The following is a 24,863-nucleotide window of genomic DNA, read 5'->3' on the forward strand; positions in this document are numbered from 1 at the left end:
GCTTTTCCGGCACATGGTCCCACTCCCTAGCTGATGCTAGCATAACCTGGTAATCTTTCCAACTTAGGGCATCCGATTCCCATTTGATTTCATTTCAGATATAGGGTCTCCACTCCCTAATCTCTTTTTCTTAAGGACACACAATCTTGATTTTATTGCTTTCATTAAAGAAATAGTTTAGATTTTGTTGCAATAACTCACAAAATTTTCCTAGTGAAAACTGGGGCAGAAAAATTTCATTCGTTTAAGATGACCAAAAGAAGAAGTCTCAATCCAAATAAAAGAAAAGAAGAACGGGAAAAAAAGTGAACTCTAAGTGTAGAAGTGGAGAAAAGATACAGACTGCTCAAGATATGATTGAAGTCACAAGCTTTTCATGTCCCACCTTGATCCGAAAAGCTGAGGAAGAATGAATCAACGGTTGCAGCTAACGAGCATCAAGATTCAAGTCAGAGTCTACAGGAAGAACCAGCCAAGACTCAAAATCAAGCTTTAGAAGGTTTATAGATAGAAATCTTGTAACTCGTAGTTGATAGACTTAGCTAGTTTAGTTTTTTATTTTTTATTTTGGTGTAATAAGGAGCTCAGCAAGCAGAAACAGCAGCAACAGCAGTGAAATCAAGATGCCATCTTAGGTTCAATTTGCATGTAAGAATTAATTTTATTAAACAAAATTATAAAAATATTACTACAATAGTCATGTCCACATTTTAGCTTTAGTTTTAAATTAATTAGTGTTAGATTAGTAAAAATAAGTAAGATTAATTTTACAAAATAATAAGTTAGAGCCTAAATTAGGATTTTATTTAGCTTGTTTAATTAATTCAATTAGATTTTTGAAATCAAAAGAAAAAGAAAAGAAGTAGATTTTGTCTTCTAATTTCATTTGGGCAAGCTTAATTTGAAGCCCAAAATTTAATTTGAAACCCAAAAATCCCAAATTACCAAAGCCCATACAATCTCAGTCCACTACTCAAATGCTCATTCCCCTTTATTAAAACCCTCCTACTGCACTCTAATATATACAGACAGAGCTAAGACAAAAATCATAAGACCCTCTCCAAAAAAAAGAACGGCGCACCTTCCCTGGGTTTTCTTATTCATTTTCATTTCTCAAAACACCACAGAACCCCCTCTCCTTCCTCATCTCACTCATCTGATAGCACACACTCAAAGAACAGAGAACACGGACAAGAATAGGAGTCGGACAGAATTTTTATAGAGGGAGCTCGAACCCAAATCTGAGGTCCTAAAATCCAAAACAAAAAAGGGTAGAGATTTAGATTGATTTTGCATTCAAACAGTTCGAAAAAGCAGAAAATGTTATGGTTTGTTCTTGTTGATTCAAGGAATCTTTCTTTGTCATTTCGTTGAATTTCGAGTTTGGTTTGAATCCGAAATTGAAGTTGAGTATGTTGTTCTTGAGCTGTTGAATTCCGTGTTCAATTCCAGCCTTTATTTGGGTTGTTTTTTTCTACAATTTCCCTGCTATTAGGTATGTATTCCTTTAAGCTATGTTCAGATTTACTATGATATGGAATTGTGTTTATTGTCTAGCTCATTTTTTTAAGCTATGGTCGAATTCGATTTCATCTGTTATTGCTATTAGAACCCTATCTGTTTTCATTTTTTTTTTTTGGTATGAAACTTGCATAATCAGCTGGGTTGAAAAATTAGTGGCTCGGTAGTTGTTGATTAACACGGATTATAATTATATCCTTCATGATTAGATATGTATTTTATCCGTAAATTAGTTAATTTCACATCTCCTTATGGATTAGAGTTAGAACTTAAAATAAGATAGTAGTGGAAAAGAACAAACTTTGGAGGTTCAGGAATTCTGCAACTAAGATTCATATCATTAAATGATAATCTCTCCTTCACTCGTTTAAGTAGATTCGTAGTAATGTTAGTCCCATTCAATGTGTGAAGAACTGCTCTTTCTCCTTCCCTGTGACTGTTATTCTCAATCTTGCGCTCTCTATGCTACACTAGCAAGTCTGGTCTCATGTATCAAGTTATGCTCTTTCTTTTAGCTTTTTTTCCCCTTTTCCTTAGGACTTTCAGATTCCGGTATGAACTTTACATTTTCATGAGATCATGTGGGAAGGGTCCATTCGCGAGAAGCTTTATTGTCCGATATCTTCTTCTCTTTTCAATTATTTTAGGTTTTCTTTACCTCTTTTAGTTGTTTACCTACTGAATTTTTCTCTTTCTTGACATGTGCAACTCTATTAGGTCTGGTAAAACATTTTCTACTATGTCTTTTGTTAATCTACTATGCCTTGTGATATTCCTTATGCATGGCAACTGTCTGATAGTGGCTTTTGTATGAACTGGAAATATTAGGAGCTTGTTATATGGATTCACAAAACTTAAATAAATGTTTGAAAATAACCATTGCGGGATTTGGAGGAGAAAGTAACATGGAGACTTTGCATAATCTTGTGGAGCGCTTGAAGAATCCTCAACATATACTTGTTTTAAAAAATAGGGAATCCTTAAAATGTAGAGAATCACAGTGCTTTAATCTTCTGTCAACATTTGAGGAGAATACCAATTAAGCTCCAATTAATCATGAACAATCGTAGCATGCTTTAGGCACGATTAATAAACCATCATGATTATGGGTATGGTTCCCTGACATAGTTACGATGCCTAATTTCTTAAATTCGGGTGTGCATTTCATGTGACCCGATCATAACAACTTCGAACAATAATAAATAAACATGTCGCAAATTGCGGGTGCATATCATGTAGTGCGGTTTGTGATGTGTCCCAAAACAACAAGTGTACGACAATCGTAACTTATTCAAGAAATAATTCCGTAAATCCTAAAAATAGTTTAAATAAATAAAAGCGGTTATAAAAGTTAAAAAATGCACAATAGGTTTAAAATATGTAATAAATCAGATATTTAGGCCAATTATTAATAGTTTAAGCGACCGTGCTCGAACCACGGAATCCGGGAATATCTAACACCTTCTTCCGAGTTAACATAATTCCTTACATAGAATTTCTGGTTTCGCAGACTTTTAAATAAAGTCAAAATTCTTCTCGATTTGGGATTTAAAATAAACCGGTGACTTGGGACACCATAAAATTATTCCAAGTGGCGACTCTGAAATAAATAAAATAATTCAATTTCGATTTATGTTACTTCAATTGTCAAAACTCCCTTATATACCCTCTTTCGGGTGGTAGAAAGGAGGTGTGATAGCATGGACAATTGGAAGGGAGTCCGGACATGGCCATCTTTGCCTTGTGTAGTCATCATACCCTTCAGAATGGATTTCAAGAGTCGCCTTCCTTGACCTCTGCATTTGCCATGAATTCAATGATCTTATTCCTGGATAGCCTTTCATCCATCTGAAGGACCATGTCCTTCCAGCCCTGAGCAGCTAGTGCATCCACCAATCAAACCATTCCTAATTCCATCAAGTCTTTCAACAATCTACCCTTCAAAATGTTTCTTTTGTCAAACTTGGCTAGCTTGTCTTGTTCACCATCAGACTCACTCTCTTCTTCACCACTCTATTCTTCATCCTCAACAATTCTATCCCGTTTGTTTTTCACTACAGACCTTGTCCTCTTGGCCAATGAAGGATCAACAGCCTTAGACACAGATGAAGACTTCTTGAAAGAAGTCTTGGTCTTTTTGGGCTTGGGGGTCTGAACCTCCACAGTTGTGTGTTCCTCCTGATGGACCTGCTCCATCTCCTCAACATCAACAGCCTCATAGGGCTCTGCAACCTTAGCTTTTCCTTTATCCATCCTTTCTTCTTCTTTTCTGCCATAACCTTTTGTAACTTACTCTCACTCTGCTTCATCATGCTTCGTGTGGCCCTTCTTTTTGGTAAAGAAATCTCAGCAGTTTTTGGAGAAGAAGTCTTTCTTTTCTTAGAAGATTTTGCAGTGCTGGGGCTTTTGGCATTGAGGTTCTCCTTTTCTTTGGATCATAACTAGCACCTACTTTCTTCAGAAGGTCTGTTAGGGTCTCCTCAATAGATGAACCAGGTTCATCTGCATGTGCACTTAGATTAACCAACCCTTCAACAGTCTCCCCTGAACCACTTCCCCCTGTCTTCTTGCTACTTTCTTCTACAGTTGCATGTTCAACACCACAGATAGCTGGTACCACCAATTTAGAAGTGGGTGAAGAACCAGCCACTTCTTTCCCTTTTCCCCTCACATCACTACGCACACCCTCACCCTCACTCTCCTTTTCTTTTTCTCTTTTATTTTTATCACCTCTCCTTCTTGACTCAGGCAATTACACATTCCTAACAGACCCAACTAGAACAAACCTATTGTCTAAATTCTAAACCAAAGCAGAACGTACCTAAGAAAGGGAGTTTTGAGCCTTCTCAGAGTCAGAAGACCCAGTTCCTACCCCCCTTACTCGTAGATTTGAACGAATCGTCTGAGTTCTCAGAATCTTGGGCTTGGCTTGCCTTTAATTTCTCGTTTAATCTCTTTGAAAGAGCACCAGTTGCCACCGTTTTGCGGGCAAGCATTTTTACTCGCCTTCTCCTAGGTTGAAGGGTTGTGCTAGGTGGAGGAGGGGTGGATGAATCAGATGGGGTGGGTTGTGGAGGAGTGCCTGAGTTATCTTGGGGATTAGTCATCTTGCTAATTCTAGAAGAGAATTTGTGAATTGGGGTTTTGGAAGAGAGAAGAATAGAGTGCAGAAGAAATTCGATGGTTTTAGAGAATTATGAAAGTGGTAGTGTGACGACCCGGCTAGTCGTCTCATGAGTTACCACTCCGTATCCCCCATTTCTGCTTCTTTATGCTTTGTTGTTCGTGTTTTGTGGTATCGGGTTGGTCGGATCGAATCCGGAATGATTTTGGTAAGGTTTGAGACACTTAATCTCTTTTAAGGAAGCTTAAGTTGGAAAAGTCAACAGGATGTTGACTTATGTGTTAGAGGGCTTGGATGTGAGTTTCGATGGTTCGGTTAGCTTCGAGAGGTGATTTATGACTTAGGAGCGTGATCAGAATGAGTTTCGGAGGTTCGGAGTAGATTTAGGCTTGAATTGGCGAAGTTGATATTTTGGCGATTTCCGGTTGGTAGGTGAGATTTTTATATAGGGGTTGGAATGGAATTCCGAGAGTTGCAATAGTTTTGTTGAGTAATTTGGGATGTGCGTGCAAACTTTCAGGTCATTCGGACGTGGTTTGGTTGGGTTTTTGATCAAAAGCGGAATTCGGAAGATTTTAGAAAATTTGGCTTGAATCCGATGTGTTTAGGTTGATTCGATGTTGTTCGAGATGTTTTGAAGATTGGTACAAGTTTGAATAAGGTATTAGGATATGTTTGTGCTTTTGGTTGAGGTCTTGGGGCCCTCGGGATGATTTCAGATGGTTAACGGAGAAGTTTGGACTTTGTTGCAGCTACTGAATTTGTTGCTTCTAGTATTTCCACACTTGCGGATTGGGGACCGCAGGTGTGGCACCACATAAGCGGAGGAATTGATCGCAAAAGAGAAAATGGCTCGAGGAGCAGGAACCGCAGAAGCGGGTAAGTGGACCGCATTTGCGATGTCGCAGATGCGGGTAGGGGACCGTAGATGCGGACTAAGGTCAGTAAGTGATTTCAAACCTTATTTACTTTAGTTACTTAGTGAGTTGGCGTACTGACATACTCCCTGCACCTTGTGTGCAGATCCAGGTGCCCGAGCGGCAGAGTGAGGGTCCTCAGCATTTTCAGAGTTTGTCGGAGACTGCAAGATAGCTGCATGGCGTCCGCAACCTTGCTTTCTTCCTCTTATCCTTCTTTTCCTGCATTTTAGACTTGTTATGTATTAGACAGTCAGATTTGTATATTTAGAGGCTCTAGACTCGTGACACCAGATTATGGGGCTGTGTAGTTTCCTGTTATTTGACTTCCGCATATTTCCTGTTGCTTTAAGCGTTTATAATGAAATTGGGTATTTAAAAACTGTGTTAGAAAATGGCTTATTGTTAAAGGAAAAGGGGTTGTGATTCATTGATTGATTGGCTTGCCTAGTAATCTGATAGGCGCCATCACGACTGGTATTTGGGCCCGTGACAAGTTGGTATCAGTGCTTAGGTTACATATGTCTCGCGAGTCATGAGCCGGTTTAGTAGAGTCTCACGGATCAGTACGGAGATATCTGTAGTTATCCTTGAGAGGCTGCAGAACCTTTAGGAAAATTCTTCATATTCTTGAAATTCTTGTCGTGCGAACTTGTTGATCCGAATACTAAACTTCTGTTATTCCATTCTCTCACAGATGGTGAGGACACGTGCTATTGAGCAGGGTGGACGACCACCAGTTCCACCAGTTGGGGTCACCAGAGGTCGAGGACGCGATCGAGGCCGTGGTAGGGGCAAAGCAACTAGGGCAGCACCTGCAGACCCACCAGTTGCCCCAATTCAGGATCAGGTCCCAGTTGTAAATGCTAGGGCAGCACCAGCTTAGGAACCAACTGTGCCCATTGTGATTCCAGGCCTTCAGGAGGCTTTAGCTCAGATCTTATCAATGTGTACCAGTTTGGCTCAGGCGGTTTCAGTTACTATAGCCGCAACTACATCTCAGGTCGGGGGAGGCACCCAGACTCTCGTTTCTCGCACTTCTGAGTAGGTTGTGCAGGTACTCCAGACACCGGGGGCACCTCCAGCCCAGCGATTGCATCAGTTCAGGAGTTTGTGGTACCAGTTATGCCGGACGACGAGCAGCGTCGACTAGAGAGGTTTGGTAGACTCATGCCTCCGACTTTTAGCGGTGCAGAGGGCGAGGATGCCCAGGGGTTCTTGGATAAGTGCCACAGGATGCTTCATACAACGGGGATCCTAGAGACCAGTGGTGTAGCTTTTACCACCTTTCAGTTTTTTGGGCTACCTTCACTTGGTGGGAGGCGTATGAGAAGCGTAGGCCTTTTGGTGCAGCGCCCCTTACTTGGCAGCAGTTCTCCGTTCTCTTTCTGGAGAAGTATGTGCCACAGTCTCGCCGAGAGGAGCTGCGCAGGCAGTTCGAGCAGTTGCGTCAAGGAGAGATGACTGTGACACAGTATGAGATGCGGTTCTCTGAGTTAGCTCGTTATGCGGTCTGGTTGGTTCCCACAGATCGAGAGAGGACTATGAGGTTTGTTGATGGTCTCACATATCAGCTTCAGATTCTCATGACTAGGGAGAGGGTGACAGATGCTACTTTTGAGGAGGTTGTTGATATCGCCGGTGAGATTGAGTCGGTTCGTCGCCAGGAGCGAGAGGAGAGGGAGGCCAAGAGCCCTTGGGGATCTAGTAGCTTTAGTGGTGCTCCTTCGAGGGGTCAGTTCCAGCAGGGCAGAGGCCGCCCATTCAAATAGGCTCATTCAGCTTGCCCAGGTTATCGTGGGTCATCATCGGGTCATGGTTCTCACAGTTCTCATCAGGGCCACTCATCACTCAGTGCCCTCCCAGCCTAGAGTTCGTCCCGTGCTCCATCTGTGCAGGGTTCTTCCATGCCAGGCCTTTCTACTGGTCATTCTGGTGCCAAGGGTTCCCTTCAGTCCCCATCTCCAGCACTGGGGAGTTGTTATGAGTGCGAAGAGTTTGGGCATATAAGGAGGCAGTGTCCTTGTCTTCATGATGGTCAGTCTCAACAGAGGGGTCAGCCCTCGACTTCTGCTCCAGTTACTTCACCATCTGCCCAGCCAGCTAGGGGTGAAGGTCAGTCAGCCAGGGGTCGCCCTAGAGGGGGAGGTCGATCAGGTGGTGGTCAGGCTCGTTTCTATGCCCTCCCAGGTAAAACAAATGTTGCTGCTTCAGATACAGTGATTTCAGATATTGTTTCAGTCTGCCACAGAGATGCCTCCGTATTATTTGATCCTGGTTCCACCTTTTCTTATGTGTCATCATACTTTGCCCATTATCTGGATACGCCCCGTGAGTCTCTTGTTTCACCTGTTCATGTATCTACTCTAGTGGGCGATACTGTTGTTGTAGACCGTGTGTACTGGTCGTGTGTGATGACTATTGGGGGTCTGGAGACCAGAGTGGATCTTTTATTACTGTGGGTATATTTCGATATCATTTTGGGCATGGACTGATTATCTCCGTGTCGTGCTATTCTGGACTTTCATGCCAAGACAGTCACATTGGCTATACCGGGTGCGCCACGAATTGAATGGCAAGGTTTGACTGACTATGTTCCCAGTCGAGTGATCTCATTCTTGAAGGTTCAACGTATGGTTAGGAAAGGATGTCTTTCGTATCTAGCCATTGTTAGGGATGTCGATGTTGAGACTCCTAGTATTGATTCTATTCCAGTTGTGAGGGATTTTTCCGATGTGTTTCCTGCAAACCTGTCAGGCATGCCACCGGACATGGACATTGATGTTGGTATTGACCTGGTGTCGGGCACTCAACCCATTTCTATTTTGCCGTATCATATGGCACCAACGGAGTTGAAGGAATTAGAAGAACAACTTCAGGATCTCCTTGATAAAGGGTTCATTCGGCCTAGTGTGTCATCTTGGGGTGCGTCGGTTTTATTTGTGAAGAAGAAGGATGGCACTATGAGGATGTGCATTGATTATAGGCAATTGAACAAAGTAACAATTAAGAAGTATCCTTTGCCTCACATTGATGATTTATTCGACCAGCTTCAATGAGCGAGAGTGTTCTCCAAGATTGATCTCCGTTCGGGTTATCACCAGTTGGAGATCAGGGACTTGAATATTTTAAGACAACTTTCAGGACCCGATATGGTCATTATGAGTTCTTGGTGATGTCTTTTGGGCTGACCAATGCCCCCGAAGCATTCATGCATTTGATGAACAACGTGTTCCTGCCCTATCTCGATTCGTTTGTCATAGTCTTCATTGATGATATTCTGGTGTACTCGCGTAGTCAGGAGGAGCACGCGGAGCATTTGAGAGTTGTGTTGCAGAGATTGAGGGAGGAGAAGCTTTATGCAAAATTCTCCAAGTGTGAGTTTTGGCTCAGTTCAGTGGCTTTCTTGGGGCACGTAGTGTCCAGTGAGGGTATTCAGGTTGACCCGAAGAAGATAGAGGTGGTTCAGAGTTGGCCCAGACCGTCCTCAGCCATAGAGATTCACAGCTTTCTTGGTTTGGCGAGTTATTATCGCCGTTTTGTGCAGGGATTCTCATCTATCGCATCGCCCTTGACCAAGTTGACTAAGAAGGGTGTTTCATTTGTATGGTCGGATAAGTGTAAGGAGAGCTTTCAGAAGCTCAAGACAACTTTGACCACAGCTTCAGTGTTGGTTTTGCCATCAGCTTCAGGTTTATATACCATGTATTGTGATGCTTCGAGAGTTAGGATTGGTTGTGTATTGATGCAGGAGGATAGAGTTATTGCTTATGCTTCTCGACAGTTGAAGCCCCATGAGAAAAACTACCCTGTTCATGATTTGGAGTTGGCTATCATAGTTCACGCGTTGAAGATTTGGAGACATTACTTGTATGGTGTGTCTTGTGAGGTGTGTACTGATCATCGTAGCCTCCAGCACTTGTTCAAACAGAAGGATCTTAATTTGAGGCAGTGGAGATGGTTTGAGTTGCTTAAGGATTATGATATCACTATATTGTACCATTCGGGAAAGGCTAATGTGGTGGCCGATGCTTTAAGCCGAAAGGCATTGATATGGGGAGTTTGGCATATATTCCAGTTGGGGAGAGACCTCTTGCAGTTGATGTTCAGGCCTTGACCAATCGGTTCCTGAGATTAGATATTTCGGAGCTCAGTGGGGTATTGGCTTGTGTGGTTTCTCGGTCTTTCTTATATGATCGCATCAGAGAGCACCAATATGATGATCCGCATTTGCTTGTCCTTAAGGATAGAGTTCAGCACGATGATGTCAGGGATGTGACTATAGGTGATGATGGGGTGTTGAGGATGCAAGGTCGGATTTGTGTGCCTAATATGGATGGGCTTCGGGAATTGATTATGGAGGAGGCCCATAGCTCGCGGTATTCCATTCATCCGGGTGCCACTCAGATGTATCAGGATCTGAGACAGCATTATTGGTGGAGAAGAATGAAGAAAGACATTGTGGGATTTGTAGTTTGGTGTCTCAATTGTCAGCATGTGAAATATAAGCATCAGAGACCAGGTGGCTTGCTTCAGCGGATGGATATTCCCGAGTGGAAGTGGTAGAGGATCACTATGGACTTTGTTGTTGGACTTCCACGGACTTTGAGGAAGTTTGATGCTATTTGGGTGATTGTGGATCGGCTGACCAAGTTCGCGCACTTCATTTCTGTGTGTACTACCTATTCTTCAGAGCGGTTGGCAGAGATCTATATCCGGGAGATTGTTCGTTTGCATGGTGTCCCAATTTCCATCATTTCAGGTAGGGGCACTCAGTTTACTTTACAGTTTTAGAGGTTTGTGCAGCAAGAGTTACGTACTCAGGTTGAGTTGAGCACAACTTTTCACCCTCAGACGGACGGGCAGTCCGAGCGTACTCTCTAGATATTGGAGGACATGTTGCATGCTTGTGTCATTGATTTCGGAGGGTCATGGGATCAGTTTCTACCGCTTGCAGAGTTTTCTTATAACAACAGCTACTAGTCGAGTATTCAGATGGCTCCATATGAGGCTTTCCAGTTGGTTGGTTTGAGCCCGGTGAGGCTAGGCTATTGGGGACAGACTTGGTGTAGGATGCTTTAGAAAAGGTGAAGGTAATTCAGGAGAGTCTTCGTATAGTGCAGTCGAGGCAGAAGAGCTATGCTGATAGGAAGGTTCGGGATGTGTCCTACATGGTTGGCGAGAAGGTTTTGTTGAAGGTTTCACCCATGAAGGGTGTTATGAGATTTTGGAAGAAAGGGAAACTGAGTCCTCGGTTTATTGGGCCTTTTGGGGTGCTTCAGAGGATTGGGGAGGTGGTTTATGAGCTTGTTTTGCCACCCAGCTTGTCGAGTGTGCATCCAGTATTTCATGTTTCTATGCTCCAGAAGTATATTGGGGATCCGTCTCATGTTTTGGATTTCAGCATGGTTCAGTTGGATGATGATTTGACTTATGATGTGGAGCCAGTAGCTATTTTGGGTCATCAGGTTCAAAAGTTGAGGTCAAAGGATATAGTTTTAGTGAAAAGCAAGTGGAGAGGTCGGCCCGTGGAGGAGGCTACCTGGGAGACCGAGCGGGAGATGCGGAGCAGATATCCTCACCTGTTTAAGGCTTCATGTATGTTTCTTGACTCGTTCGAGGACGAACGTTTGTTTAAGTTGGGGAGGATATGATGACCCGGCCAGTCGGCTCATGAGTTATCGCTATGTTTCCCCCATTTCTACTTCTTTATGCTTTGTTATTCGTGTTTGTGATATCGGGTTGGTCGGATCGAATTCGGAATTATTTTGGTAAGGTTTGAGACACTTAGTCTCTTTTAAGAAAGCTTAAGTTGGAAAAGTCAACCGGATGTTGACCTATGTGTTAGAGTGCTCGGATGTAAGTTTCGATGGTTCAGTTAGCTTCGGGAGGTGATTTATGACTTAGGAGCGTGATCGGAATGAGTTTTGAAGGTTTGGAGTAGATTTAGGCTTGAATTGGCGAAGTTTATATTTTGACAATTTCCGGTTGATAGGCGAGATTTTTATATAGGGGTCAGAATGGAATTCCGAGAGTTGCAGTAGTTCCGTTGAGTCATTTAGGATGTGCGTGCAAAATTTAGGTCATTCGGACGTGGTTTGGTTGCATTTTTTATCAAAATCATAATTCGGAAGATTTTAGAAAATTTGGCTTGAATCTGATGTGTTTAGCTTGATTCAATGTTGTTCGAGATGTTTTGAAGATTGGCACAAGTTTGAATAAGGCATTAGGATATGTTTGTGCTTTTGGTTGAGGTTCCGGGGGCCTCGGGGTGATTTCGGATGGTTAACAGAGAAGTTTGGACTTTGTTGCAGCTGCTGAATTAGTTGCTTCTGGTATTTCCGCATCTACGGATTGGGGACTGCATGTGTGGTGCCGCATAAGCGGAGGAATTGATCGCAGGAGCGAAAATGGCTTGAGGAGCAGGAACCGCAAAAGCGGGTAAGAGGACCGCATCTGCGATGTCGCAGATGCGGACTAAGGTGAGTAAGTGATCTCTGTAGAAGCGGAGGAAGAACCGCAAATGCGGTACCGCAGAAGCAGAAATATAGCCGCAGATGCGAAAATCCCTGGCCAGAAGGTATATATTGCTTTCTTCGCGAATTTTTGCAAAATACTCCATTTTTGAAGACGGGAAAGAGGCTAAAGCATATGATTTCAAGAGGAATCAAAGGATATCAGTTGGGTAAGTTTACTAGGCTTAATTAATTGGGTTTAAGATCATTTTTCATTGTTTAATCATGGTTTTTGTGGAGATTAAGGAAGAAAAAATTGGGGATTAGGGCTTAAGATTAAGAGACATTTAAATGGGGATTTGAGGGGTCATTTGGACTCCGATTTCAGTGTTCTTGATAGGTATAGACTCGTGGGAGGATAAGGATTTCGTTGATGTGATTTTTATCGAGTTTCGAGACGTGGGCCCAGGGGTCGGGTTTTGGTAATTTCAGGATTTTTGGTATTATTTAATTGTTTTCGCTTGGGCTTCGTTCCCTTAGCATATTTTGACGCTGTGATTCTAATTTTGGATAGATTTGACACGAGTGGAGGCCGATTCAAGGGGCAAAGACGTCGTGGAGTAGTATTTTCACCGGTTTGAGGTAAGTAACCATTGTAAATCTGGAACTGAGGGTACAAACCCCGATATTTGACTTGTTTTGGTAAATGCGGTGACGCACATGCTAGGTGACGAGCGTGTGGGCGTGCACCGATAGGGATTGTGACTTGGTCCGTCCCGTAGCGACTATTAAGCCACGTGTTTGAATTGGAACCTTATGATATTCTGTACTTTAGCTGTTGATACTATATTATGGGTTGTATGCCATGTTTGGGGCCTTGGGCCGACCTGTTGAGACCCTTAGAGGCATTTTTACTGTTTTCCTCACTTTACTTGTTGAAAGCATATCCTTAGTCATGTTTTACCTGTTAAAATGTTTAAAAATTGGTTTTCTCACTCCACTTCTAACTGTGAGGACTGTTGGGGCTGAGTTCCCTAATTTCTATTGTTGTGCCCGAGAGGTTGTGAGGTTAATGACTGAGAGAGGTTGAGAACCTAATAGTGATGATATTATATGTATATATTATGGATCGGGCTGTACGCCGCAACAATATATATACTGGATCGGACTGCACGCCGCAGCAATATATGTATTGGGTCGGGTTGCGCGCCGCAGTGATATGACGTTTGGGCTGTAGGAGCCCCTCCAGAGTCTGTACACCCCCAGTGAGCGTAGTCGACTATAAATGACGGATCGGGTTGCACGCCACAGTGGTTAGGGCGAACGACACAAATAGCCACTAAAAGCAGCGGCTTTTATTTTAAAGTCACTGTTTTCAATGTATTTAGACTTTAGCCACTCCTTTAAAAAACTTATACCTGACTAGACGAAAATACCCTTCTGGTATAACTTATACCTACGCTATCAACACAAGCAGCAGTTACACAAAGAGAAGAAGCGAGCAGTAGCAGCAGTTACCACAGCGGCGATCAACTGAGGACGAACCACCATTTCTCTTCCCGATATAAAAAATTCAGCATTCTAATCCAAAAAAACGACATAGATAAACAGTAAGTTGTAATTTCATGTGTTTCTATCGATTTTTATTTCGCTATAGTTATACTTTTTTAGATCTGTATTGATTTGATTATATATTAGATAAGAATTTGATTTTTTTTTGAATTTCTGGATTGATAAATTTATAGACATTGCCTCCTATGATAATTCTGTATTCCGGACATAGTGTCTTCATTTTGGAAATTGAATTCAAAAAAATAAGAACACTATGTCCTTAACTTTGATTCTACTGGCCTCATTTTGCAAATTGAATAAAAAAACTTAAGGACAAAATGTCCTTCACTTTGTTGTTGTTCTTCTGTATACAAAGTCCTGTAGCTTGAGTTTCAAATTGTATGTTTTAATTTCTGGTTCAAATGTTAAGGACTGACAGTCCTTAACTTTTAAATACATGTTTAAATGTTAAGGACTAGCAGTCCTTAACTTTTAATTCCATGTTTAAATGTTAAAAGACAGGCAGTCCTTAGCTTTTAATTTCTGGTTCAAAAGTTAAGGACTGACAGTCCTTAATTTTTTAATTCCATGTTTAAATGTTAAGGACTGACAGTCCTTAACTTTAATTACATGTTTAAATGTTAAAGGACAGACAATCCTTAGCTTTTAATTTCTAACTTTTAATTCCATGTTTAAATGTTAAGAACTGACAGTCCTTAACTTTTAATTCCATATTTAAATGTTAAGGACTGACAGTCCTTAACTTTAATTACATGTTTAAATGTTAAAGGACAGACAGTCCTTAGCTTTTAATTTCTGGTTCAAAAGTTAAGGACTGACAGTCCTTAACTTTTAATTCCATGTTTAAAACTTAAGGACTGACAGTCTTTAACTTTAATTATATGTTTAAATTTTAAAGGACATGCAGTCCTTAGCTTTTAATTTCTGGTTCAAAAGTTAAGGACATGCAATCCTTAAGTTTTAATTTCTGGTTCAAAAGTTAAGGACAGACAGTCCTTAAGTTTTAATTTCTTGTTCAAAAGTTAAGGACTTAACTTTTAATTCCATGTTTAAATGTTAAGGACAGACAGTCCTTATCTTGGTCTTGCACTTACAATACACTTGTTCTTAATTCTACAAGGATTGCTTTATAACGTATGTCCTTTGTTTCCCATTCTATTGACTTGTAGGATGGAAACAATATGCATAATAGTTGCTTTTAATGGTAGATGGACTGAAGATTATAAATATCTTGATCATCAAACAAAGCTTTTCCTAGCACCTGAGCCAATTCAGTTTGAAGATTTCGTTAAACAGATTTTTGAGCTTATTGAATTTGATAGAGAAAAGTTTGAAATAGTGATATGGTTTGATATCAACCTTGGAACAAGCAAAGGAATGCTTGTATCCAAAGATTTAGATCTTCACACATGTATAGAGTTGCTAAAAACTCATTCACTCTTCAAGAGCTGTCGTTTCATAGTTGATATTTCGGAAAGAGTTTTTGCATCAACAAGCAATGAACATGCCAACACAAAAACTCAACATGACAATCAAGAGCGATGCCAACAGATAGTTGAAGTAGATATGGTTGAAGCTCAACCATTAAATGAAGAGGTGCATCAAACATTTGATTCTATTCAAGTAGAAGGACAAAACATTATAGAGATTGACAACGAACAAGCTTTGGGTATTCAAGTCTTAGAGAGTGCACCGGTAATCGAAGTAGTTGCTGACAAAACCTGCACTCAAATAACTAGACGAAGATCAAATTTGAAACAAAAAGAATCCCCAACTACGATATTAAGAGAAAATGCTTCTTTGGAGAAAATAAAAGTCGGATAAGTATTTGACAAGAAGAAGAGCATAATTAACTGTTTTTCCAATATAGCAATCAAATGACATTTTGAATTCAAAGTTGTTATATCAAGCTCAACAAGATATTCGTTGACATGCAATGATGATAGGTGTCGTTGGTGTGTGCGTGCTTTCAGAATTAAAGACTCAACATTATTCAAGATAGTAAAGCTTGAGAAAAAGCATGACTGCTCTGTTAACACTAGGAAAGCAGATCAAAGGCATGCTACTTCAAAGTTGATTAGTGGTTACATTATCGATAATCTTCGGGACCCAAGATTTGAAGTTACACCAGCTTTTGTCATGGCAGAGATGCAAAAATTGCATGGACTAGACATTGGATATCACAAGGCGTGGCGTGCTATTCAACATGCTTCCGCTTTAATAAGAGGAAGTCCCGAAGAAAATTATGAATTATTGTGTTCATACTTGTATATGATGACAAGTAAAAACCCGGGAACTTATACTAACATAAAGATAGACGACAACAACAGGTAAACAATTTAGGACATGCTGTCTTTAGCCTTGTTAACTTTTGAGTTGTAACCAGAAGTTGAGGACTGTCTATCCTTAAGTTTTGAACTTGTAATTAAAAGTTAAGGACTTCCAGTCCTTAAGTTTTGAACTTTGAAATAAAAGTTAAGGACAACATGTCCTTAACTTTATAACTTGTAAATGTTACTTAAGGACTGACTGTCCTAAACTTCAAGTATTTTAACCTTGTTTTATATTGTATTTTCAGGTTTCTTTATATGTTTTACGCATATGGATCATCGATAGCTGGTTGGAATCATTGTAGACCAGTGATTGCTGTTGATGCAACTTTTTTGAAGTCAAAATATCGTGGTGTTTTAATGATTTCAGTTTCAAAAGATGCAAATAACCAAATTTTCCCATTAGCCTTTGGAATAGCAGAATCTGAAAACAACAATTCCTATGAGTGGTACTTTAGTCAGCTTCGCAATGCAATTGGGAGCCGTGAGAATTTGATTTTTTTATCAGACAGGCATCAAGCTATTGCAAATGGCATTGTAAAGGTATATCCTGAAAGCCATCATGGGATTTGCATCTATCATTTGGAGCAGAACCTAAAGCGAAGAAAGGTGAAAAGTGAGGTCATAAAACTTTTCCAAAGTGCTGCAAGAGTATACAAGCGTAAAGAATTTGACATATACATGTCAGATATTGCAAATGTAGATAAGAAAACTTATGACTACTTGATGGAAGAACCACCGGAAAGATGGGCACGTTCTTGTAGTCCACGACGAAGATATGACATGCTCACAACAAGCATAGTTGAGTTGAATTCATTGCTATTAGAAGCAAAGGAGCTGCCTATACTAAGAATGATGGATTTCATTCAAGTGAAGCTACAAGATTGGTTTTATGAAAGAAGAAATAAAGCAGAAGGAACATTTTATGATGTTTCTTGTTGGGTAGAGGAGGAATTGAAGAAAAGAATAGATTTAGCATTTACTTTGAACGTAAGTATTATGTTTTATGTTTATATTATGATTTTAACATTTTTTAACATAATGTACTCACTTATAATTTTTCAACATTGAAGGTCTTCCCTGTTGATTCATGGCGTTCTAGAGTTGAAGAAGAAGGAATAACTTTCTTGGTAGACTTAAACAAAAGAACATGTGATTGTTTTCAATTTCAACTTGATGAATTGTCATGCATACATGCAATTGCAGTTATCGAGAAGAGAAACATCAAGAAGTCCGACTTTTGCTCGCACTGGTACTTAAAGGAATCTTGGCTGAAAACATATGAAAGACAAATACATCCTGTAGGACATACTGATTCTTGGATTGTACCAGAGAGTGTTAAGTCACAAATTGTTAAACCTCCAGATTTCAAAGTGCCACCAGGTAGAAGGCAAAAGAAAAGGCATATTCCTGCTACCGAGCCATCAAAAATAACATTCAAATGTGGTCGTTGCAGAAGAATTGGTCATAATAGAACAGCTTGTATATATTCTCCGGCACTCCATCCATTTTCAAGAAAGCATAGAGAAGAGTAGAAATATACACTTATGTTTATCGACTCTTTTAAGTTTTTGCTATAGATTGTATTCATTATTATTCTAATTTGAGCGGATGCCTAGATTTTCAATATTTATATCTTGTTACGTTCTTTTAATTTCTTTTGAGTTCAACAATTAAAAGTTATTAACAGGAGTCAGTAAGTTCAACTTGCAATTTTGAAAACTTATGGATTGTCTGTCCTTAACATTGAATTTCAAGTTCAAAAGTTAAGGACATGATGTCCTTACGTTATAGTCCCATGTTAAAAACTTAAGGACTATCTGTCCTTAACTTTGAATTTTAAGTTCAAACGTTAAGGACATGAGGTCCTTAAGTTATAGTCCCATGTTAAAAATGTAAGGACTGTCTGTCCTTAACTTTGAATTTCATGTTCAAAAGTTAAGGACATGAGGTCCTTAAGTTATAGTCCCATGTTAAAAACTTAAGGACTATCTATCCTTAACTTTGAATTTCAAGTTCAAAAGTTAAGGACATAAGGTCCTTAAGTTATAGTCCCATGTTAAAAACTTGAGGACTGTTTGTCATTAACTACAGGAGTCCTTAAGTTTGAAATATAAGTTCAAAAGTTAAGGACATGAGGTCCTTAAGTTATAGTCTCATGTTCAAAACTTAAGGACTGTCGGTCCTTAACTTTGAATTTCAAGTTCAAAAGTTAAGGACATTTGGTCCTTAACTTTGAATTTGAAGTTCACTTACACTTAGTTATGAACAAATACTAACAAACTCTAGACAAATCAACAGTTGAGAGAAACAACGAAATAAATAACAAAATGCCTTGACATAACTTTTGAAATTGTAATTTTGCATAGCTGTTACAAAAAATTACGCTATGTCAATAAAACAAAATATAAGTGCCTTTTCACAAATTTATAGAATATTTCAGAACTATCCTAAACTAGCAGAATTCAGATGTCACCTTTACAACAATTTTATACAAAATAATACCACAATTTCTTTACAACTCCTTTGGACAGAATGTTTCATTTTCACTCTCATAATCATCACCAACATTTTCTGGTGGAGTATCATAACCAGAATTTCTTTTTCATTCACCATGTGCCCAAAGATTTGCAGCAAGTTCTTTTCGAAAGTCTTTTATGTCTTCGGGTTGGAATTGTTGCACGTCCTTTCCCATCATCAGCAACTCGGCAAATTTGACCAGGAATGCACCACAATCAGTCCTAAGAGAAATGTAAGATATGCAGTGAATTAAACAATAAATCTTAAGTACATATAAATAATATAACAAATAACAACACGTACGATCCAGTTTGGTGTGATGATCTTTGCCACTGTATATCAAATTTGTTGAAGACAATCATTCCTAAAAGACTTGTGATTTTTGTCAAACTGTGAGAACTTTAGCAAATGGGGGATCATTCGTGCATACATTTGCATGTAATTCATTCCTGCTTCATATGACTCACTGTATATGGAATCATATACATCAATATTTTTCTGATTCAAGTCCAATACTCCCAACAGAAAGTGTGTCACAACTTTATCATCTTCTGAAGGAAGCCGACATGGAAAAAAGATTTTGTCAACCTCAGTCCATGCAATTCCACATCTCGGCTGTCCCCCCACACATATGGTGTCAGAAATAACTGATTATCACCAGCACACCAAAACTCATCACTAGCATCTTCACTGAAATCTTTATACACAAGTGCCATATAATTATCAAAAAGAACATCAGTAGTTGTGCATCGAAAAGGATGATCGCGAGGGTGGTAGCATTCCTTCTTTCTCAGATAATAGAGTGCAATGTCAATATGCTTCATAAAAAGGCAAAAAATAAAACAAATCAATAACAAATCAGTTATAAAATAATGAAAAAATGATAAATTAATAATAGAAAAAATAAATGCCTTGTGAATTATCTAACCTTATCATCAAGAACAAATTTGCTATCTGAAAGCTCAAGGAAAAATATTTTGCTACTGATTTTTTGATGATACAATTTGTATGATTTTTTCCTCACACTATTATCATCAGCATATAAATCAATTTGTCCCCTGAAAATTTTGAAAATGTCAAGTTAGAATTTAATCCTGAACTTAGCCTTTCATGCTGGAAAAATTAATGACAGACAGTCCTTAAATATGAATTAGAAGTTCAAAAGCTAAGGAGAATTGGTCCTTAACTTATAGATTCAAGTTTAAAACTTAAGGACTGTCTGTCCTTAAGTTTGAATTCAAAATTCATAAGCTAAGGACATGCAGTCCTTAAGTTTGAGTATCAAATTCAAAAGCTAAGGACACTTGGTCCTTAACTTATAGATTAAAGTTTAGAACTTAAGGACTTTCTGTCCTTAACTTTGAATTCCAGGTTCAAATCTTAAGGACAAGAAGTCCTTAAGTTTTAAACTTGAATCTATAAGTTAAGGACAGTTAGTCCTAAAATTAGTCTTACAATCACAGAAGTTAAGGATGTAGTGAAACACATTAAGAGACTTACTCTTTTTTGCGACCTCTCCTTTTCTCCTTGCCCAACCACACAATGAATTTCTTCACTAATTTTTCATCTTCTGTGGCATAATGAAAAATACACCTACGAGTATAGGTTGATTTTATCCAACCTGAACTCTTCGGAGTATTTTGATTGTCTGCCTTGGAACTTACTGATTTTCCTTCCTTATCAAAAGGAGATTTCAACTGCCAGCTTAACTTCTTGTTCCTTTTACCTCGACCAAGTTCTTCTTCAACATTTCCTTCACCCTCCATAGTCAAAGTCGTATCAATGTCCATTTGTGTACTTGGAGGAGTAGGAGTAAAAAGAGAAAATGACGGACCATCATAACCAATACTGTCTCTCTTTCTTTTCCTTGTATATTGGTTAAGATCGTCATCATTGGTGTCCTCTTTGTTTTCCTCTACTGGCGACACTATATATATATATATATACATATTCATATTAGTTTTCTGCAACAGGTCAAATGAAGAGACAAAATTTCAATTGTACATATAATAATTAGGGCACAATCAGTACCTGTCTTCTCCGCAGTACCTTCTTGTGTTTTTTCAAGAAACAACTCAGCTATGATATTGCGTGCAGTATTTTCTTTTTCTTGCAATTCCACATTTTCTTTATCTTGCAGTTGTTCACCATGATCTTTTTAGATGCTTGTTGACAAGATTCTGCAAAAATATTTACAAGAGCTAACATGTTAATAATCTTTAATTAAAACAAACATATATAAAATTAAAAAAGCACTGCCTAACCATTTGCAATATCCAAGATCATTCCAGCTATATCAGCATCATCACATGTTGCATCTATAGATTTGGAACCAATCTCACTTCTGCTTATGTCTTGAGATTGTAGTCCAGTTTACTCTTGATACTGCACTCCAGCTTCTTCGCTTGCTGCTTCAAAAAATACTGTAACATTTGCAATTAATACCCATTCTAATAATGCACTAAAATAAAGATACAATATATAATGAAAATTTTATCTAACCTTGACTGGAACAAGTTTGAACTCCAAATTTTTTTTTGTATGACAGCGGTGTAGAGAGATCATACGTTCCTTCTAAGCATTTGCATACAATCTCGCTGACACTTGCCCCCAATGGACTTGTTAAATCCTCCTGTGATTGCAATCCACAAACTCTACAAATTTTCTCTGGCACTCCTTTCTCTTGTTGATTCTCCTGCTCTTGACAATCTCCTAAATCTTCAACTTCTGCATGCACATGCATAGTTTATATGTATTAATCTATTGAATATACATTTCAACGAAAAAAAAATCAAAATCTATACCTAACCTTTCCCAATATCAGTAACATTTTCAGTTTCATCATCTAGATGTGCATCTCTAAATTCTCTTTCATACTGACCCTCTGCATGCACATCCATATCATCACATTCAACACCACCTGCATCTTGGTTGAATATGCCAGTAGGCTCAGTAGCACGACAATGATCATCAACTCCATATTTTCTAATTGGAACACTAGATTCTCTATCTGTGTTCATCTGATCAGCTTTCCCAAACATGTTCATCAAAGTATCAAGCTTTGATCCTAGAGTTTTCTTTAAATCCTGAGAAAGCAACTAAGTTACAAAGAGAAGGACAGGTTTAAAACTTAAAGACAGACAGTCCTTAAGTTTGAACTCAAAGTTCAAAACTTAAGGACATGCAATCCTTAAGTTTGAACTCCAAGTTCAAAAGTTAAGGACAAGAAGTCCTTAACTTTGAATTCCAAGTTCAAAACTTAAGGACATGATGTCCTTAAGTTTCATTTCAAAGTTCAAAAGTTAAGGACAAGAAGTCCTTATCTTTCAATTCCAAGTTCAAAATTTAAGGACACAAAATCCTAAAGTTGGACTAACTGAAATTACCTTGATTTCATTCTCAATCTTTTTTTCTGATACAACAATTTTCTGATTAACTCTGGTAACTTCTGCTTGCAAATCCTTCTTAAAACTCTCTGATAATCTCTGAATCAAAAAACATAATATAAAAAAAAGGTGTTCGTAAGCAAGAAATAATCAAATAAAAAACTAATACTATTCAAAGGCAGAAACACATACTCTAACAATTTCCTTAAGTACGCCTTCGTCAAATTGTGTGGAAGAAGACCTTGAGCCTTGATCTTGTGAAACTGGCTCCTCCACACAAAGATGCTCTGTATCTTCTTCTTCCACGGGAATAAAGGGTGGCACCTCAATCAACTTAAACACCTATTATATAAAAAAAAACTAAACATAAGTATACATAACTAAAACAAATAAACAAAAAAAGAGATAGTAATTACATTAACTTACTTTTTCATTATGGAAATATTTTCTACAAAGAGCATCAAATTGTGGAGACTTCATTTCAGAATAACATAACATTCGAGGATAACCAGCTTCTTTGAAGTTCACAAATTGTTTCTCTTGGAAAATAGGAAGTACTTCCATAATCCAGACACAAAACGCAAAAGGAAAGCCAACTAAAGTGTAGCTATCAATATTTTTTTCTTTCTCTTTCTCCTTCTCAACATCATTCTCATTTGATTTCAAGCAACTCTTCAATGATTTTAATAGCGTCTCATAAGCAAGAGAGCCCCAGTTGAAGGAAGCGCAAAGTGCATCATCGTCAACAATTTTCATTATTTGCTCCGACACATTCCTATTTTTCCTCTTGCCCATCAAAACCGACTCAACAAAATAGAGTATTGCCAACTTCAAAGCATCATCATCACTGCCAGCAAATGATGAAGTTGTACCATGTGGGCGACTAGAATTAAAACTATACAAATCAGCCAACTCAATTTTGTGCTTTCCAGGGAAATAGACTCTTAAAAGCCTATTCTCTTTCTCATTTAAACCTTTCATGTCAAGCGACGAATAAGACTTCAAACCAGTAATAATATGGAATGCATCACGAGTAAACTTAATATCGCGGTCAAATACCTTGAAGGTCATCGAATCAGGTTCATTACTAACAATTTCAGAAAGCAATACACAGTGCATAAGTTTACCCGAGAACTTCACACTTTGTAATCTGAAGAAGTTGCCAAAAATACTTTCCCTCAATTTCTTCCATTGGCTATTCGACAGAAAACTTTTAATTGTTTCCTTATATTGAAAATCTCCTTTCCAATATACCAGAAAATTACGTCAATCGTCAAAATCAAACAAATGATCGCCTTCCATTATAACACTAGAAAAGAAGGAAAAACAAACAAAGATTAGGACTTAACTTAAAATTTCAAGTTTAAAAGTTAAGTAAATACAATCCTTAACTTTAAATTTTAAGTGCAAACGTTAAAGAAATACAGTCCTTAACTTATACTTTCAACTTCCAAAGTTAAGGACACTTAGTCCTTAACTTCAAGTTTCATGTGCAAAAGTTAAGGACAATAAGTCCTTAACTTTAAATTGTAAGTGCAAAGGTTAAGGAAATACAGTCCTTAACTTATACTTTCAACATCCAAAGTTAATGACACTTAGTCCTTAACTTCAAGTTTCATGTGCAAAAGTTAAGGACAATCAGTCCTTAATTTAAATTGTAAGTGCAAAGATTAAGGAAATACAGTCATTAACTTATACTTTCAACATCCAAAGTTAAGGACACTTAGTCCTTAACTTCAATTTTCATGTACAAAAGTTAAGGACAATCAGTCCTTAACTTTGAATTCCAACTACAAAATTTAAAGTCGTTTCTTCCTTACATTTAATGAACACAGTTAACTGAAAATTCATAATCACAGTAAGCTTATGAATTTCTATGACTATTTTTATGAAATATACCTACATAATCAAATATATTGGATCAACCACAAACACATTTCAAATTTCACACACTAAAAATTTATCAAAAACAGAATCACACAAAATATACTACACTGAATCAACATATAATGCTAATTTTTTGAAATTTCACACATACTTCACACGGCATTGAACCAACTTACACATAAAGAAAAACGAAAATGCATAAAAAAAAACATATTACCAGTCGCGATTGACAGAAGATGACGGAGAAGATGAAGGAGTAGAAGTTTAACTGAGATTGCAGTTTCCATGCGAGGAAAATGAAGAAGCGCAGAACACGGAAATAGAGGGTTAACCGCTCTCGTCTGAACTCTGAACGAATGAAAATAAGGGTTTTCGTCGATTTTGGGATTATACAAGAAATAGAGAAAGGGTAATTGTGTCTTTTCCCCCTTAGTAGTGGCTATTTTTTATAAGCATTTTAAATAGTGGATAAAAATTAAATACACCCTTATTTAGTGGCTACTACACGCCATTTTTACCAGTGGTTACTATGATTTCTATTACTATGAGATATTAATGAGCTTGAGTGTTGAGAGCGAGTATTGAGTGACGAGAGTTGAGTCATGAGTGACTGAGAGGCCATTTTCTGAGTGATACCTTGACCGAGGGGCCCAGTTATAATATTTTTACTGATTTCACTCTTCTTTTAAAATAAGCTTCTGTTGAAAAAATTGCTAAGTATACGATTTCAAGTGTTTAAACTGAAATTTGATGATTTTACGACGAAACTGGTTTTAAACTGTGAAGTTGACCTGTTATCCTGTTGTTTTCTTCAGTTATATGATTTTTAATTGTTCGTCACTACTTTCCGACCTTATTTACTTTAGTTACTTGCCGAGTTGGCGTACTCATGTTACTCCATGCACCTTGTGTGCAGATCTAGGTGCCTGAGCAGCAGAGTAAGGGTCTTCCGCATTTTCAGAGTTTTTCGGAGACTGCAAGGTAGCTGCTTGGCATCCGTAGCCCTGCTTTCTTCCTCTTATCCTTGTTTTCCCGTATTTTAGACTTGTTATGTATTAGACAATCAGATTTGTATATTTAGAGGCTCTAGACTCGTGACACCAGATTATGGGGTTGTGTAGTTTCCTGTATTTGACTTCCGCATATTTCCT

The 24,863-nt window shown here is 38.5% G+C and overlaps 2 protein-coding genes across 4 annotated transcripts; one reads left to right on the forward strand and one right to left on the reverse strand.

Annotated features, from left to right (window-relative positions):
- The first annotated feature begins 1,042 nt into the window (after positions 1-1,042).
- Positions 1,043-24,863, forward strand: LOC104211685 (protein FAR1-RELATED SEQUENCE 4-like). 3 transcript variants are annotated; one of them, XM_070171889.1, is made up of 4 exons: positions 1,043-1,495; positions 14,759-15,919; positions 16,168-16,909; positions 16,993-17,546. In XM_070171889.1, the coding sequence occupies exons 2-4, from the start codon at positions 15,729-15,731 to the stop codon at positions 17,452-17,454; spliced, it is 1,395 nt and encodes a 464-aa protein (XP_070027990.1). In that variant the 5' UTR covers positions 1,043-1,495; positions 14,759-15,728; the 3' UTR covers positions 17,455-17,546. The 3 variants fall into 3 exon arrangements, 2 of the variants coding, with proteins under 2 accessions (XP_070027990.1, XP_070027991.1); XR_011406740.1 differs by lacking the exons at positions 14,759-15,919; positions 16,168-16,909; positions 16,993-17,546 and adding exons at positions 12,592-12,659; positions 24,629-24,863; XM_070171890.1 differs by lacking the exon at positions 14,759-15,919.
- On the reverse strand, positions 20,712-22,099 carry LOC138888993 (uncharacterized). The gene is made up of 5 exons (XM_070171572.1): positions 22,018-22,099; positions 21,826-21,924; positions 21,249-21,359; positions 20,942-21,166; positions 20,712-20,847 (listed from the first exon to the last, which is right to left on the reverse strand). Exons 3-5 carry the CDS (start codon positions 21,337-21,339, stop codon positions 20,813-20,815), a joined length of 351 nt encoding a protein of 116 aa, XP_070027673.1. The 5' UTR covers positions 21,340-21,359; positions 21,826-21,924; positions 22,018-22,099; the 3' UTR covers positions 20,712-20,812.

The sequence above is a fragment of the Nicotiana sylvestris genome, chromosome 4 (genome assembly GCF_000393655.2).
Source record: "Nicotiana sylvestris chromosome 4, ASM39365v2, whole genome shotgun sequence".
NCBI classification, from domain to species: domain Eukaryota; kingdom Viridiplantae; phylum Streptophyta; class Magnoliopsida; order Solanales; family Solanaceae; genus Nicotiana; species Nicotiana sylvestris.

What these genes read in the sequence shown, in the direction of transcription:
- LOC138888993 (XM_070171572.1), bottom strand. Translation starts at nt 21,339, where the DNA reads ATGGATGTGCATGCAGAGGGTCAGTATGAAAGAGAATTTAGAGATGCA. An exon ending in TGTTACTGATATTGGGAAAG is followed by an intron (nt 21,167 to 21,248) that starts GTTAGGTATAGA and finishes ATGTGCATGCAG; the next exon opens with AAGTTGAAGATTTAGGAGAT. An exon ending in TCAAACTTGTTCCAGTCAAG is followed by an intron (nt 20,848 to 20,941) that starts GTTAGATAAAAT and finishes TTTTTGAAGCAG; the next exon opens with CAAGCGAAGAAGCTGGAGTG.
- LOC104211685 (XM_070171889.1), top strand. Translation starts at nt 15,729, where the DNA reads ATGGCAGAGATGCAAAAATTGCATGGACTAGACATTGGATATCACAAG. An exon ending in AAGATAGACGACAACAACAG is followed by an intron (nt 15,920 to 16,167) that starts GTAAACAATTTA and finishes TTGTATTTTCAG; the next exon opens with GTTTCTTTATATGTTTTACG. An exon ending in ATTTAGCATTTACTTTGAAC is followed by an intron (nt 16,910 to 16,992) that starts GTAAGTATTATG and finishes TCAACATTGAAG; the next exon opens with GTCTTCCCTGTTGATTCATG.